Source organism: Cajanus cajan, chromosome 7, assembly GCF_000230855.2.
Source record: "Cajanus cajan strain Asha chromosome 7, NIPB_CcT2T_4, whole genome shotgun sequence".
Lineage (NCBI taxonomy): Eukaryota > Viridiplantae > Streptophyta > Magnoliopsida > Fabales > Fabaceae > Cajanus > Cajanus cajan.
The window spans coordinates 36,361,872-36,380,572 of record NC_138523.1 but is presented as its reverse complement, the minus strand read 5'-3'; the positions used below and the strand labels follow the sequence as shown (position 1 = coordinate 36,380,572).

The 18,701-nt window shown below is 29.1% G+C and overlaps 1 protein-coding gene across 2 annotated transcripts; it reads right to left on the bottom strand.

The window, feature by feature from the left end:
* Positions 1–5,591: 5,591 nt before the first annotated feature.
* On the bottom strand, positions 5,592–9,562 carry LOC109808843 (protein IQ-DOMAIN 2). 2 transcript variants are annotated; one of them, XM_020371996.3, is made up of 6 exons: positions 9,370–9,562; positions 8,529–8,628; positions 7,997–8,296; positions 7,333–7,554; positions 7,089–7,208; positions 5,592–6,644 (listed from the first exon to the last, which is right to left on the bottom strand). In XM_020371996.3, exons 2-6 carry the CDS (start codon positions 8,601–8,603, stop codon positions 5,931–5,933), a joined length of 1,431 nt encoding a protein of 476 aa, XP_020227585.1. In that variant the 5' UTR covers positions 8,604–8,628; positions 9,370–9,562; the 3' UTR covers positions 5,592–5,930. The 2 variants fall into 2 exon arrangements, with proteins under 2 accessions (XP_020227585.1, XP_020227586.1); XM_020371997.3 differs by lacking the exon at positions 9,370–9,562 and adding an exon at positions 9,025–9,325.
* Positions 9,563–18,701: the final 9,139 nt, after the last annotated feature.

Below are 18,701 nucleotides of genomic sequence, written 5' to 3'. Positions count from 1 at the left end.
ATCAACTCGTTATATTTGATTTTTTTTTTTAAGAAAAATAAGAAAAGTAATAATAAAATGAGTTATAAAATAGTTGGTGATTTATAAGAGGTAATTGATTAATTTAAGGGTAATTATAGATAAAAAAATAAAGAAATGTGTATAAAAAAAGTTATATTTCCTCTATATTGTTATATATATATATATATATATTCATATATATCTTTGAGAAAAAAAGGTTACTTATTTATTTATATATATATATATAGAGAGGATGAAAATCGGAGGACATGAATATAAGCTTTTTTATTTTTAATAATTTTTTGCATGATATAAATTTAATTATTAAATTATGTGATATTATATTTAAGATAAATTAAATTAAATTTTACATAATTTTAAAATTATTTTATGTTTTATTTTTTTATTTTAATTTATAATATGATATTTAAAATAATTATAAATATTTTTTTAGTTAACATATCTAAAAAAAATCTAAATTATGTAAAACTTGGTTAATGTAAATTTTTTATATTTTTAATATTTTTTTATATAATATAAATTTAACCCATCAAATTGTTTGTGATATTATATTTAAGATTATATATATATATATATATACATGATATTAGAAGATTTTTAGACATCATTTTTTCATAAAATTATTTATTTATTTTTTTCAATGAAAATATTTTAAAATTTATATTTTCATAATATTTTAATTTTTAATAATATGTTATTTTCATTTGTTAAAAAAAATCATTTTCATTTACTGATGAAATATATATATATATATATATATATATATATATACATATATATATATATATATATATATATATATCATTCTTATTTTTAAATAAAATTTTAATATAATTTTAAAAGTAATTATTAATAACTTTCTTTAAATAAATTAAAATAATTCTTTTAAATAAAAATAACTTTGTATCATAATAAATAAATAAAAAAATGTTTTTAAGAATTTTTTCTTAATTTTCTATCTCTTTTAATTTATAATTTTATTTATTTTTAAGTTAATTTTAATATTTTAAAAATTATTAATAATTAAAATAATTTAGTATCATAATAAAAATTATTTATCATAAAATTAAAATATTAAAATTATTTATTCATTATAAATTTTAATTATAAAAAATAATTTGATATGCAAAAATATTTTATTTATTAAGATTTTTTTATATAAAATAAAATTTATTCACATTGCTAGTTTTTTTTTTAAGTACACGAAGAGTAAAAAAAAAGCCTAAAAATGGAAAGACAACTAAACAAAACTAGTGTCGTGTAGGGTGAAATAACTATTTTATTTTAAAAATTGCACTCACATTCCCTAAGATTTTTTTAAATCACATATTTTTTTCTCTAATTTTGAAGTAAATACTAACTTTCCTTAATTATTTATCAAAGCGACACATATAACACCTTATATAAGATAACTTTATTGTTAAGAAAGATCAAATTATCAATACAAATGTCAATAATTGAATGAGATTTAATCTTACTTAATTTTAAATATCAAATTATATCTTAAATATTATGCATATTGTAATTTAAATAGTATATCAATTTCAAAGAACGAACTGCAAAATTATTATTTTCAAAATTGAAAAATAATGTAAATTTTTAATAAAGAAAAAAGATATTGTACGTAATTTGAAAATGAATGATAAACACATATATAATTGATAGAATATGAATTAACTTTTTTTTCTTTCACTTTAACTAATGATGTCAAGGAAAGTTAGTAGTTTTTGAAAATTAGAAAGAAAATTTTTGTCATTTATACAACCTTAAAAGGAAATGAGTGTAATTTTTCGAGTTTTCTACTCAAATAATATATTTTTTAAAAAAATTTACCCAAATAGCAACTGTGCAAATTTATTTCCCTAACTAACACCATTTACTGTTCACATTTTTTTTATTTTTTTTATTTTGTTTTGGGCCCAGGTGATCTGTGAATTTTGCATCTGGAACAGCCCATTCTGGTTGCAGAACAGGCCATTCTACATGCACTCTCGTGTGTTCTTTTTTTGCATCTAGAACGACCCGTTCTTAAATCAGAACGGGCCGTTCTAGAATTGAGTTTTATCTCATAACCTCAATGTAGAACGACCTATTCTAATCTAGGGATTTTAGCCTTTTTTAGTAGTTTAGAACGGGTCGTTCTGCTTTTGGAACGACCCATTCTGACCACTTTTATGCCCTATGTTTTTTTTATCAATGTAATATGAATTTTAATATTTAGGATTTTTACTTTTAATGCACTATGTCGCTTATAAACTATTATAATTATACATTATTTGGACATGTCTTCCTAGTATGACTAGAGGTGTGATAATAAGAACAATTTTTTACACGATTATGTTGTTCTCCAATGTCCATCTATGTTCTAATCCTACTGGACTTTGGCCGACCCTTGAAAGTCCTCTTGAGTTCTAGATTTGGCCATATAGTTGGACTACTGTAAGTAGGCCAATAATCTTCATGTCGGAGCTCTCCAAATTGTCTTTCATGTTAGAGATCCGACATGAAGATTATTGGCCTACTTACACTGGTCCAACTAACTATGTGGCCAAATCCAGAACTTATATTAAGAGTACTTCCAAGGGTCGACCAAAGTCTAGCAGGATTAGAATAAAGATGGACATTAGAGAATAACATAATCATGTAAAAATTTGTTCCTATTGTCACAACTCTAGTCACACTAGGAAGACATGTCCAAATATTGGTCATGGATTTAGTTCCCATCACCATTGATTTTATTGTTGTAATGAGTTTTAATAAATTTATTTAGTTATATTTATAATGTTAATATTCAATAAATTTAATTACTTGATGTTAGTCTTTGAAACTACGTTGTGTTTGTGTTGAAAGGGTAAATTGTGTTCGCTGCAATGCTAAGTTTGAAGCTAGATTTAAAGGAAACACCTTTGAAGTATGAAGTTATAGTGTCTTAAACTTGAAAACACGAGATGATAATAATGGGACCTTGTCTTAATAGATTTGAAACTTGTAAGAGTCAAACTATGACTAATAATGAAAAATCTGGATAACCTGCACATCACACTATGAAAACATGTCCAAATAATGTATAATTATAATAGTTTATAAGTGACATAATGCATTAAAAGTAAAAATCCTAAACATTAAAATTCATATTACATTGATAAAAGAAGACACTACATAGAAGTGGCCAGAACGGACCATTCCAAAAGCAGAATGGCCCGTTCTAAACTACTAAAAAGGGCTAAAATCCCTAGTTTAGAATGGGTCGTTCCAACATTGAGGTTATGAGATAAAACTCAACTCTAAACCAGAACGGGCCGTTCCAGATACAAAAAAAAAACATATGAGAGTGCATGCAGAACGGCCCGTTCTGGTTGCAAAACCGGCCGTTCCAGATGCAAAATTCACAGATCACCTGGGCCCAAAACGAAAAAAAATATAAAAAAAAATATAAACAGTGAATGGTGCTAGTTGAGAAAATAAATTTGCACAGTTGTTATTTAGGTAATTTTTTTTTTCAAAATGTATTATTTGAGTAAAAAACTATAATTTTTCCTAATTTTTTTTTATTATCAGGAAACAATTTAAAATTATTTATAAAATTAAAATAAAATTTATTGAATTCAACTTATAACTTTCAATCGATGATTTAGATAAGATACTTATCAATTTGTTTATCACATGTTACTTCAATAACTTCCTCCCTCGGTTGATGATAATGATGCATGGTCTTCCAAATGCTTGAGATAGTGAAATAAAAATATGGATTAAGTATGTTTTTGAGAAATGTTAGAGGTAGTGAAATAAAAATATGGCTTAAATATATTTTTTTTTTAGAAATGTAAGTAACATGTTCTCTTAAATGTATTTTTTTAATTAATTAAAATTTATTGAAAAAGTATATCATTTAGTAGGTCTCGTACTCAATTAATGATTCTCTTTTTATTTTATAGTTTTCAATAAATTCTGATAAACAAAAATATGTGTATTAAGAGAAGTGCGTTAAAGAGTAGGTATGACAGTCTAACCCGCCTCCATGGGTACCCGCCCGAATCCGCCCCGATTTGGATGGGGGAAAATCCGTGTTTATCGGGTTCGGGTTTTCCCCGATTGATAAAATCGGGGGCGGGGATGTTAATACCCACCCCGCCCCCGCCCTCATACCCGCCCCCGCCCCCGTCCCGCTTAATAATATAATTAAAAAATTATTTTTATATATATATAAACCAAAATTAGAAATATTTATATGTAAAAATTTATATTATTTTACTTTTCTTTTATTTTTTTTTTTAAATTATTCATATTTAATTAAAAGAAAAAAAGAAGAAAAAAAAATAGGAGCGGGGACGAGGGCGGGGCGGAGAAACCTGAACCCCGCCAGGGGCGGGGATGAGGACCCAGATTTTATCCTCGACGGGTATCGGGGGCGGGGGCGGGGGCAGTTTAAATTTTCGGGAGCGGGAGCGGGGAACATTAAACCCGCCCCCGCCCCGTTGCCATGCCTATTAAAGAGTGTGCTACTAACACTCCTCATATATTTTTAGTCCATAAAAAATAAGTAAATTTTGTTGTTTTGATTCTTGTAAATTTTTTCTTTAATTTTCATCTTTTTAAATTTATAACTATTATTTTTAATTTTTATTATCATATAATATCTTTTAATGATTTATTTATTTATTAAAATGTCAAGTAATTATCCTGACATTATGTATAATTTTTAATAATATCAAGTTAGTGTATAACACTTTTGATTTTTTTATAAGTTCTTAAAATATGTTATTTAACTAAATTAAAATCATCGTTAAAAATTAATATTTTAAATTTTAGAGATATGAAAATAGATATTATATAGAGATTAAAATAAAAAAATTTCACTCTACAAAAATTAAAAATATTTTACAAAGACCAAAAATAATATTTACAAATTTTAAAAGAATAAAAAATAAAAACAAAATTTTACAGAGAACAAAATCAAATCTCAACGACTTTTCATGGATTAAAAACATATATAACCTATGTATTATTCACTCTCTTAATTAGGGGAATGAGAGGCATGATTATTTAATAAAGATAGAAACTCTTATATGAATTACTTTTTACATCATCAAAAATCCAAAAATGCATATATAAAAAATGACATCTTATATGTCAGAATATTATCCCTTCTTTATGCAATCAAACAAATCGGGGGAATTATTTACCGTATATATTCGATATTATAAAATCTAATAATATAAATTGATTACTATTTATTAATATTTATATTATTGAATTTTATAATTATCTAAAAATATTATGTATATATATAGGAAATAACTTCCTTCAATTTGTTTGATTACATATACAAAGAATATTCTTTAGCGATGTCGTTTTTTATATGTGTATTTTTTTTTTCTTTTGAATCGTCACTCTTAAGGTTCCTAATTTTAGCCATAATTTTTTTAATAAAAAGCAAAGCTAATTGTTCTAACAACAATAACTAATTTACATGACCAAAATCAAAAGTACCTCTTTTTTAAAACCGTGACATCAAAGTAAGCGCGTGTTTAGACAAACTTTTTGAAAGTAACATCTAAGAAATGAGACAATGAAATCAAATATACATTTTATATAACAAATAAGAATCAATAGTAACAGAACTGGGGAAGCTCCGAAAGGATTCTGACAGCTTACTTGTTCTTTAGTCTATAATACTATCATGAACCACCTTTCATCCCCTCAGCACAAATTGTGAGTAGATACATGACAATACAAATAGATAAATGTAGCAGGTAAAACAGTTTTCACCCCCAAATCAATAGCCTCCAAGAAATGATAATAAGATTAAGATACACATGATAAATAAATAAACAAAAGGGACAATTCAAATGAACTTTTTTTATTCTTTCCATGATATTTCACATGCTTGCTTTCCATCCTTTTCATGTTCAACCAGCCACACCATTGCCTACAGTGATTTCTGCACTGAAGTTGCTTTCTACCTTTGGTGGACCTGAATGCCTCCTTGGTCTGGCAGGTGAAGCTGGGAAGCTAAGGCGTTTCTTTGCAGTCCCAGAGGATCCTTTATCTGGGGTTGTTCCATTTTCTGCAGCTAATGATGGACTTTGCATCCTGGACTTAGCTTTGGCAGATTTAGTTGGCACCATGTAACTTGGAACTGCTGGAGAGCTTGCAAGACTTTCATCATCTCTCACTGTTGATCCAGCAATGGAGTGCCTACGGGGTGGCCGCTCTGACTGGACACTTGCCATGCTTTTGGTGTCATCATCTATCACCAACATGTCCTTTGGATTCACTTTCTTCAGTTTCTTAGCAACTGCTGGAGAAGCAGGCTTGGGAGGATTTGAATGGGAATGTGAATGAGACTCAAAGCTAGGTGAGCCTGGATTTTGGCTGGCTGTTGGAGAAAGCTTTTCAGAATTAAGCTGAAATTTAGCAAATGCTTTGCTGATTTCAGCACTGGTAATGCCACGGCTAGAACTTCTTACAGATGAATTGTCGTTCTTCTCTTTCTCCATCAGGCTATGGCTCTCCCATGGCCGGGCTGCCGTCCAACGCTCCAACCAGCTCCAGCCCCAGGCTGGATTGGTTGGATCCATGAACATTGGGTTTATAGATCTTGACGAGTTCTTCCAGTTTTGCTGTAAAGATTTACATGCACAATTTTTTTGTTTAAGGTCAAAATCCAAACTTTTATTTGTTAAAAATATCAAGGAACTCAAACTAGTAGCCATGTCCTTATTTTAGTTCTTCATACTATGTATGTATTACTTTGTAACAAGCAGTGTTAGTAATATGCTATCTAACACTCTTTTCAACACATGCTTACTTATTGGTTGAAATTCATGTGGTTACTTTTCAACACCTACATATCCAGTAAGACCTGTTTGAATTTAACCAATAAAAGAAAGTATGCAAGAGATTGTCAAAAAGTATATTACTAGCATTTCTTGTTCTGGAATATAACAGACTAAGTCAATTTTCCTCTGATCTTCCAGTTCACCTAAAACTTGCATTCATATCATTTTCTCATTTCTTTGTTTAATTATCCTAACAGATATAGATTCATAAGAGAAATAGAAAACCTGATGAGAGAATGAATAAGCCATTGCTCTTTCTCTTCTCATAGTAGCCTCATACTTGCTTAGTAACTTGGCTTCAACTTGCTCTTTTGATTGGATGCTGTCATCCCATTCCTCCCCAATCTGTTATGAGAATTTGAACCAAATTAAAAGCATTCAAAATTCCATATGCTAAAACTCAAATAAATATTATCTCCGTATCAATAGATTAGCATTTTAGAATATATCAGGGAAATGAAACACAGACCCGCATGCTCTCTAGCTCTTTAGTGTGCTTCAGTAAGAGCTGCTTTTGTAGAGCTTGATTCTCCTCTAACATCCTGAGCCTCCTCAAACGAATCTGAGATTGCAAATGAGCAAAAGTCTGCAAAGAACGGAGGGTACTAATGGCTTGACGTTTTACCACTGGCCCTTCCATAAGTGATCTCAACCTGACAAGGCCCCTTAAAGCCCGCAATGCTCTTCTTGCCTAAATGATTTTAAAAGAAAATTCAGCTCGAAAGTAGTTTATCATTGAACCAGGAAGCTTTCTTCTTACCATATATAGCCTCATAACTTGGCATAATTAAATAAGACATTTAATAAGTATACAATGTTATGTATGGATTCACATTTAAAGAGTTTAAATTTGATCCACTATTAGTGGTACAGTAAACAAGAGCCTATATCTCCCTTGTGTGAACACCCTTTGGACTAGTGATAGTCACACTATCACGAGTGAGATTAGCCTTTAGTCCAACGGACTCAAGGTACCCGTGACAAGACCAAAAACACGAACTATCATTATAGTAACTAACTGAGGTTTTTTCCTTATAGTAAAATCATTCAACATATAATGGTAACGGGAGGCTGAAAACAATACATGAATGGAATAAGTAACATTGGTTTAAATGAAAATTGCAAAAACATACCAAGTATCCCCGAAAAGCTTTTTGAATCCTGATTGCTGCCACTTCATCCGTTGGTTTACTGGCAAACTGAACAATTGTAGTGGCATGAACCTCAGCAGCTACTGTCTCAACAACAGGAACAGGTCTCTCAGCGTCCACTGCAGTTGCAACTTCAATGTTATCGGGGCTGGTTTCACTCTCAACATGAGTTAAAATAATCTCAGGTGGAGGAAGAGGAGGTGCTTTATCAGTTTCTGACGGCGACTCTGAAGTCTGCAATTTTTCCTTCCCAAACCATTTCTTCTTTGATCTACTTGATTTCTGCAAAAGCAGTTACTAACACCGTAAGAAACATCCTGGATAATTGAGTGCTTGTTTGGTCTAGCTTCAAGATGTGAATTTTCACATTTCCCTCCTTTAAAGCCCTCCCTTAAAGTTACTCGGGCTTGCTTCTACATCAATTTCTTATTTTTGACATGAAAATACAATACAACATGGATCAAGGACGTGCAAGCAAACACGCACTAAGGTTAATTATAAATTTTATCTTTACCTGATCGTTCCTCTCCTTTGACTCAGGGCTTAGAGCTTTCTTCACCGTAGAAAACCAATTTCTCTTCCTCCCCATTTTCTTTGCATTCCTCACTTTGACCCTTTGTACACAAAATATGCAAATTTCAAGATATCATGCCGAGCAATCCAAAATAATGAACGGATTCAGCTTGCCTTTGAATGGGAAATCCAATGGCATCTGCTGATACTATTAATTGCTATTATAATTAGAACTTGAAAGGAAGGAGTCTCATAAATTATGTAAACCTCTTAGCTCTTGAAAGAAAAAAAAAAAAAAAAAGGAAACAAGGCATTAGCTTCTGGCTTCTGCCAGACATTCATCATCAAGGGGTGGGGAAAAAAAGGAAAAGTTAACTCAACTTAAACAATTCAAAATCCTAACCCCTAAAGGAATCTAAATATCATCTGAAAAAACCAAAGTATAAATTGAAATCTAAATTCTCTAAATAACATTGAATCAAACAGTATGAACTAACAATTGAACTATCTCCCCTTCCACATTTTAACTGCAAAGAACAGGGAGAATGCAGATTTGTAGTCAAATTAGCACTTCCAGTCAAAATTGTGCAACACCTTGGTGATTAAATGATGAGGACACCACGTCATTAAACTACGAGAATTTTCACCAAAACAAAACAAGGAAAGAAATTGAAGAACTTTAAACATTAAACAAGCCGGGCAACATTTAGCCAAATATAGAGAGGCATCAACAGATATTTGCACAGAAAAGTGGAAATGGGAAGTGCAAAAATAGCAAAAAAAAAATATTTTTTTTTAAATTGAGAACAAAGGGGTCCAATGAAGATAGGAAATGATAGTACCTGAAGTGAAAGCAAAGAGACAGATCTGAAATATGTTGCAAGTTCTTCTGGGCCAATGTCTCTGAACAAAAAGAAACAAAAAGATGAGAACTTGAAGATTACGGTTGCACTATCTCTCTCCCCTGTAAAGGAGGGAAAGGCAATGAGATCTTGGGAAGGGACAAAGGGTCTCAATGATAAGAGAATATGAAAGAGAGACCAGCTGGTTTAGCCCCACCACAGTGCTTGTGTTAGGGCAGTGGGACCCACCCTATTATCACCATTCATCAAAACCCTTCTGCACAAGGTTGTTGTTTCTTTAGTTACCTTGTTAACCGTGTGTCCCATGATTCATCATACCCCTTTCCATGGATGTTGATGTTGGTCCCACTCATGACACTAGTTGCTTTTTTTTTTTTTTTTTTTTTTTTTTATCCAATTCACTCAGTATTTCACAACTAAAGACATCAAAGACTATATGCATTTGTAGAAAGCCATTTTTACTGGTTAAACATGGTCAAATATTATTTTAATTAGCATTAGTAAGAAGTGATTTCCACAGTTAAGTATGATGTCAAATCAAATATTATTTTAATCAGTATTTATTGGATGTGATGTTTGCTAGTTAAATATTATTTCAAAACTGTGTGAACTGATCTGAGAACACCAATTCGATGTTCGATTTTTCAAGACTGAACTTACAACTAATGTAACAAGAGAGACTTGGTTGTAGTGGTTGCCCTATTGCCACTGCCATTCATATTCATATTTTGAATTTCTCTCTCCCTCCTCGCTGTTTTTGTCACGTATTGTTAAACTGATGCAAGATAAAATAATATTGATTCCTTACTTGCTTTCCTTCTTTCCTTTTATGCTTGATAATTATTTCATTAAGAAGATGCATTCTTTTGCGTTTTCATGCTTTTCTATTGCTTACGTAGCAGAATAATTTTGAAGAACTTTGCTTTTGCTTTTAGCCTACTAAACGATATTAACATCTAAAGTGACAAGTTCTAATTAGAGGTAACTTACCAACACACTTCTGAAAACGTGTAATCATAAACTGCTCGTGGACCTTATACCAAAAACATAAATAATTCGTGAAGGTGGAGATTCACTTAGTAGTAATAACCATTGGTTTAGTAGCCACGTTATTGTTTGTATTCAGATAAGGTTGACTAAATTAATTTTAAAGTGATACGATCTTTATTTAAATGTTTTTTTTTTTAAAAAAAAAAACTAAGTTAGGAGAGAAATTTAATATAATATTTTTTTATTCAACTCAAAGTTATCAACCAATTATATCTAGAATTGATTTAACTTAATTAGAATAAATTATGGAGCTAAAATCAAATTCTAAGCATAAAATAAAATATGTAAAAAAATTTTTTATAAAAATCTCTTATATTTTAATGTGACTTTTAGAAATTTGCATATATTGGTAAACTAATTCAACTAGAGTCCTTGATTGACTTTTTATAATCTAAAATAAAATCATACGCGCAAATCTTTGTTGGCATAGAAGAACATGCATGCCAGAGCATATAAATCCACTGATATTAAATTATTTTAATTTATATAGTAATTTCGACTTCAATTTTACATTATAGTATTACATTAAACACTTGAATGGAAATTTTAACATTTATAATGATTTTATTCGAATTATCTTTATATATAGATAATATGTATAAAAAAAAAAATGCACACAGAATATATAAAAGTCATTCTTAATACACGTGGCAAGAGAGAAAGAGGAGTTACATTTAACGGCTCTGGGAAACCTGATTGGTAGCTTGTTAGAAGAAAATGCCCTCAACAATTTTGTCGGTGATGTTTACCATAATATTCTATTCGTTTATTTTGTTGGCGATAATAAAGACAAATTAATAATAATTCATAATATATACAAAGAAGAAGGAAAAAAAAAAGACCAATTACCCAAATAATGATTAATCAAAACCGTGTCCGTTTGACCAAATATATTTAAGCCATTATCCAATCTAAAATTATTGCATTCTTGTTAAGTTCTGTTAAATAATAATAGATGATTTGAAGTTAATAGAATTTTCATGGTTTACTGATTTTCATTAGGAGAAATTATTTAATTTGGAGTTGTGTGTAGTTAAGTTAGTGTCAAACTTTCAATTGTAGAGTGAGTAAAGAAAAGTTTTGTAGAGTTTCTATTTATGTACTTTTGGTTTGTTGGATAAGAAAAATAAAAGGTCTCGTACTCTTCCACTTTATAAAGTGATATTACAGCTTGTAAAATTTGAGAGATATATAGAAGATAATATAATGTTCTCAATTTCCTTCCCTTAAGACAACTATGAAACTTTCTCTAAGCTTGATTTTTATATTTACAAACCACTCACATGTATATTTTATTTAAGACAATATTATCATAATTAATTGGGAAAATTCTATTTTTAAATATTTAACGGAATTTAGTATTTAAGTATCGAGATTACTAATCAAGTTTGGAGAGATCATCTATTCTAATTTTATTCAATTTTAATAATTAAAACAACAAAAAAATATTAAGATAAAATATCAATTTAATATAACAATACTAACTATATTTTCATATATAAGTTTTGTTGCAACAAAAGCTATACGACAACGTAAAGATAAAAAGACAAGCCATATCATTTAACAAGTTGTGGAAAGAGGAAGAAAAATCTTAAAACAAATGGAAGGGTGAGAAATATTCTTCCATATTTTATTTGTGTATATTTGATGGTTCTACTTAGGACAAGCCTTGGTTGTTAGCAAGCCAACAACAGCAAACTGTTACAAAAAATTCGTGTGTTAATTAGGAGCCAATTAATCTGAGGGAAAACAAGATTAAAAATTGTTTATTTTGTTAAGCCAACAACTTAAATTACGAAAATACGTTCAAGACATGATTCCAATCCTTGTATATTCACAATATTTATACTTTTTCAACTAACACACACCATGTCTAATATATTTAATAGGATTGTTGCACCAATCAAAGCAAGAGGGAAAACTAGCCAAATTAGAGAAGAAATATGTTATATGACTAAGACCTTATCTTAAATTCTTAATCAAATTCAAAAACTCTAAAGATCAAGTGGTTCATTTTTTCTAGAGATCACGACACTACTTAATAACCAAAAGAATAGAAGAAGAAAAAAAGAGCAAATAACCACATGCAATTAGAGCGCATTTTTAATTAATACAGATATTTAAGCAAATAACTTTACTATTGGTTGCTTAAATATGATGTGACATTGGAAGACTGATTTAAATTAAATAAATTGTTCAACATGAGATTTTTTTATTTGATTGACAAATGTTAATAATTGGCAAATTATGTTAATAGATATATTTAAGAAATACCTATTAAAGGTGGTCTTACAAGCCTAACATATTTACCCTTATGAGAGTATCTAGTAGAAGAATATAAAAATTTCGTAGAATTTTTTTTTTCGGTATTAAGAAATTTAGGTGAATTAAGTTCTAGGAGTTCTTCAGAATTAGGATAAACTTTAAGATTCTATAAGTACTTATAGAGATACTTATAATTTATAAATTACTTATAAACAAAGTTTTTTCATTGATAGAAATCAAGCTTGCATCTTTTTAAGATATTATTGTTATTCTTAAGAAACATGAATCATCAAAATCATAATTATTAGAAATAATTAAAATTTGTTTCATTCACATTTATTATTTAAAGATTTTAATATTTATATTTATCATACGAGGATTTTTATTATTTAAATAAGAAAATTTATGAAAAAAACTTAATTTAACAAAATATTCTTATGTATCTTTGAATGTAACAATAAATTAACGTTATCACTAATAACCTATTCTATATTATAATTTAAAAGTTTAAAGGTTATCATATTATCTTAAATCATACAGTATATTATAAAAAAATAATAATAAGTTTTTCACGATAAACAAATAAAGAATACATCTCAAATGATTATTAGTTTATTACCAACATTTATAAGAAAATATTTAATTATAATAAGATATAATTAAATTATTTTATAAGAGAGTTATTAAAGTATAGTAGTTTTTATCTTTATCTAATACGATTATCCCTAACAACCCATTTATTAAGTACTACTAGTTCAACCGAAATAATTTATATGGACAGTATGTTAAAAATACTGATAATGACGTTTATAAATAATTTATTATAACATTTTCTTGTACACAGACTGAGGTAAATTTTTTAAAAAATATTTAATCTTGGATAAGTTTTGTTGTAAAATATTTTTCATAAATTTAAAATTGCAAAATAAGTTGATTTAATTTTAAATATTTCTTTTATTTCACTTTAACACCACAAAATTTTCCATTCTTTCTACATTTTTTTTTTTTAAAATTTCTACAAAGTATTCCCTTAATGTAGCAAGAATAATGTTCTTAAATAATTTTATTTTGAGTCGTTATATTATTAATATAAAGTATTTACTAACTTGTTTATAACTAATTTTTGTTAAAAAAAATTGTCTAACTAATTTTATTAATGGATATTCCAATAGAGATTAAAAGAGAAAGATATATTCTATATCATTCAAATAGATAGAATCCCTTTATTTATATACAAATCCGAAAATAAACAAGAGTTAAAAAAAGAAAACTATAATGTAATTATTTCAGGTGGACAAAACAAACTTAATATTTAACACTCCCCTCAAGTTGGATGAAAAATATCATAGTTGCCCAACTTGGAAACAAGTTGAAAATGAAACCAAGGTAAAGCTTTAGTTAAGGGGTTAGCTAGTTGATGTTTGGATGTAGGGCGGGAACGGATTTCTCTATACTCATCCTCATCTATGTTTTTTTATTCTATATCCATCCATGTCTTCATATTTATTATAAAATTTACGTTTTCATTCTCGTACCTATTCAAAAAATAATTTGATATTATTTTTTATAAAAAATATAAAAATAAAAATAAAAATTTCAACATAAAATAATAATTACATTAATTAAACTTTATTTGATATAAATTAAAAATAGAGTAAGAAATTATATAAATTTTAAGTAAATTCTATAAAAAAAATCAATTAAATATTTATCAATTTTAAGTTAGTACGGGTACGAGACAGGTATGTATATATTTATCTTTGTTTTCGTACCCGGTTTAATGAATCAAGTATTACCCGTACTCGTATTTGATTAAATCGGATATTTTATGTCAAAGTTAGGACAAATTCCGATATTACTCATAAGTATGAGTTTATTTGTCATCTTTAGATATAATGTGTAATGTGTTCTCTAATAAAATGATAATCTATATCCACATGTTTTGAGCACTCGTGACATGTTGGATTAGAAGCTAATTGAATGACTGATTTGTTGTTAAAGAACACCATGGCACTAGAGGGCACAATTTCAAATGCTCTAAGGATCTGAGTTGTTTCAATCAAAATAATTCAGAGGTAAGGGTGGTCAAAGCTTTGTATTTGGCTTCAGTATATGATCTAGCTATTGTAACTTGTTTCTTTGATTTCTATGCAATTAAGGATGCAACTAGTAAGATGCAAAACCCATTGGTAGACCTGCGTGTAGTGAGGCAACTTCCCCAATGAGCATCAACATATGTCGATAATTGAATAGAAGAATTTTTAGGAAAAAAAATTCATTGTCCCAAGGAAGACTTTAGATATTGGAGTACATTATGTATATCATGGTCATGGAGATGTGGTGTGTGTGGTTTAGTCATATATTGGCTGAACCTATTAACAACGAAGGTCATATCTTATCTTAAAATTGTGAGAAACATGAGTCCACCAATTAACTAGTGATACATGGAGGGATCTTCCAATGCTTCACCATCTGAGTCATTAAGAGGAGTATTTGGATCCATAGGTAGAGGAAAGAGCTTCATAGATAAGAAACTAATATCAATGAGTAACTGGATGGTGTACTTTCTTTGATTACGGTAAGTGCCCTTTTTGAAGTGAGTTATCTCTAGGGATGACAAATATACTTATATCTATGGGTAATACTTGAACCTGTCCTAACTTTGACAGGAAATACCTGGTTTGACCGGGTACGGGTACGGATATGGATAAAACTCGATATATTAAATCGGGTACGGGTACGGGTACGGAAATGTACTTATCCACCCCGTACCTGTACACGTACCCGTATCCGTTCCCATTCTTAATTTAATACCCATTTTCGATTTAATTATGTTAAAGAATTTTAATATTTTATTATGTGTAATTATTTATTATAACATGAGATAGAGAAATAACCTAATTATAATTATAATATAATAGAAAAATAATTTTAAAATATTATATTTTTTTACAAAAAAATAAAAAAATTGACAAGTACGAGTACGGTACGGGTACGGATATACCCGATACCCGACGGGGACGGGAATGAGGATGAAAATTATATACCTGACAGGTACGCATACGGAGACAGAGATGAATTTGACTCGCGGGGACGAGGATGGGTATCATGAAACCCGTACCTGACTCGTTGTCATCCCTAGCTATCTCAAGGCCAAGGAAGATTCCAAAAAATTTTCAACATGAAATGTGTTTGCAATAATTGTTGAGTTGGCTAAATAAGGATGTTGTCTAAAATTATAATAAGTATACTAAGAGTGTTTATTAGTATTTTTCTCAAATTCAACTATTTATCGCATTTATTAAAAAATTCAAAATTTTATATAATCATATTAAATGAGCTAATAAGGATATCTTAATATTTTTACAGCATTAGATTTTCACATTCTCCATGAAAATAATATTGTGAAAAATATTTAAAAACATCTAAAAAAAACTCCCTTAAAACATTTTTTAAGAAAAAAAAATACACATTTCCAACTTTAAATTCTATCTTGTACAACACTGTCTTAATTCTTACCTGCTGCTGCTGCAGATCTAGAATAAAATGGTTGTTAGCTTTTAATGTAAATTCCTCAGAGTCAGAGGAAGTATGCAAAATTAATGAGTTTTGGCATTAATTTATATATATAATTAAATCTATACCTATACATAAAATCGATTTTCTGTTTTTATTATTTTATTTTTTAAAATTTTAAAGAATATAAAATAATTTTAAAAATTAATCATTCTATTAAATCTAAAATTTAAGTTCGAAACTTTAAAATTTGAGAATTAAACACAACATATTAATCGATTTATTAACATTCCTAATCACTTAATCTCATTTTTATCTTATATTATAGAGGCACAAGTAAATGCAATATAGCAAAACGACAAGTGAAGTTTTAAGTTATCTGTTACAGCATATTGTGATTGTGCTTGTGCTGAAGAACTTGATCTTATTACGATCAAGTTATATATAAGCATGCATCCTTCAATTTTATGGTCCCAATCGAGTAATGATTTCATCACATGTATGGTCAATAAAAGTCCACGCATGAAAAGGTAGCACTAGTAGGCCAAACAATTAATATTTATTTTTCAATTCCAATTGCAGAACCATATATTTGTATTCAACATTTATGTACACAACATCATTAATGCATTATTCAGGAAATATTAATATTTTTAAAAATTCTTATCTAAATAATAGTTTTGTAATTAAGTATTAAGACTCGGAACAATCGTGAAAATTATATTTTTAATTGATTATGATTGGAATGAACTTTTATTATAGATAAGTTTGCTGACAATAATTTAACATATTTAATTTGATTGGATACAACTAGGAAAGAAACCAGTTTTTACATAATAAATTACACAAACGTGTGTATATATATAAAGGTGAAAAAGAAAAAGAAAGTTAAAAAATTTGGGGGTAATTTGAGAATTTTTTACTCAAATAATATATTTTTAAATTTTTTTACCAAAATAGCAACTTTACAAATTTATTTTCCCAACTAGCATCATTTATTATTCACTTTTTTTTATAATTTTTTTCGCGCGTTTGGAACGGTCCGTTCTGCAACCAGAACGGATCGTTCTGCTTGAACATGCATTAATTTTGCATATGAAATGGCTCGTTCTAAAGTCAGAATGGGCCGTTCTGACACCCAGAACGGCCGTTCTAAAACCAGAACGGGTCGTTCTAAACTAGGTTTTTAGGCCTTTTTAGAAGTTTAGAACGGGCCGTTCTAGTTTTAGAACGACCCATTCTGGGAAAGAGGATGATGTTACATTCAAAAGGTTATTTTGGACCTTTAAACCATGCATTGATGGTTTTGCCTTCTGCAAACCAATTGTTCAAGTTGATGAAACCTTTTTATACGGCAAATACAAAGGTACGTTATTGGTCGCAGTTGCGCAAGATGGTCGCAACAACATAATTCCTATTGCATTTGCTGTTGTTGAAGGTGAAACTAGCGATACATGATTTTTTTTTCCTTAAGAACTTAAGGCAGTATGTAACACCCGCAAGACGAGTTGTGCCTAATTTCTGATCGTCATGAGGCTATTCGAAGTGCATACTCAAGAAATGGAAGTGGTTGGAAAGAAAATAATTTTGTTCATGTCTATTGTATTCGACACACTGCACAAAACTTCATGCGACGATTCAAAAATGCAGCACTGAAGAAGGATGTCGTTAATATGAGTAATTTTATCATTACTTTTTTTTAAACATTTAATAATTAGTTTTCATTATTTAATTATTATTTTTTTTCAGCCTATGGGATGAGTGAACCTAGATTCTTTTACTATTACAACATAGTAAGAGATACTAATGTTGAAGTAGCCCAATGGTTAGACAACATTCTTAGGGAAAAAAGGACACTAGTATGGGACAATGGACAACGTTGGAGACACATGACAACAAACCTAGCTAAGTCTATTAATTCTGTATTAAAGAAAACACGAAATCTGCCAATTTGTTCCATGGTAATGGCCACATACACTCGTTGCAACAAGTTTTTCGTTCAAAGAGGCAGGCTATGAAATGTGGTATGATTGTGGTAAGTTCTAGAAAGTTCATATCCCTTGCTCGCTTCATGCTTACATGCACATCACAACTATCAAACCTACATGTCTCCCATATATACCTTACAACAAGTTGCAAAGGTATACGAAGGATTAGAACAGAGATGGGTATTAGAGAACAACATAATCGTGTAAAAAATTGTTCTTATTATCACACCTCTGGTCACACTAGGAAGACATGTCCAAATATTGGTCATGGATTTAGTTCCCGTCACCATTGATTTTATTGTTGTAATGAGTTTTAATAACTTTATTTAGTTATATTTATAATGTTAATATTCAATAAATTTAATTACTTGATGTTACTCTTTGAGACTACGTTGTGTTTGTGTTGAAAGGGTAAATTGTGTTTGTTGCAATGCTAAGTTTGAAGCTAGATTTAAAGGAAACACCTTTGAAGTATGAAACTATAGTGTCTTA

Bases quoted from the DNA above. Each gene is read 5' to 3' on its own strand.
- LOC109808843 (XM_020371996.3), bottom strand. From the start codon at position 8,603: ATGGGGAGGAAGAGAAATTGGTTTTCTACGGTGAAGAAAGCTCTAAGC. The intron at 7,555-7,996 runs GTATGTTTTTGC...AAAATCATTTAG, and splicing joins AAGCTTTTCGGGGATACTTG to GCAAGAAGAGCATTGCGGGC. The intron at 6,645-7,088 runs GTTTTCTATTTC...AAATCTTTACAG, and splicing joins CTTATTCATTCTCTCATCAG to CAAAACTGGAAGAACTCGTC.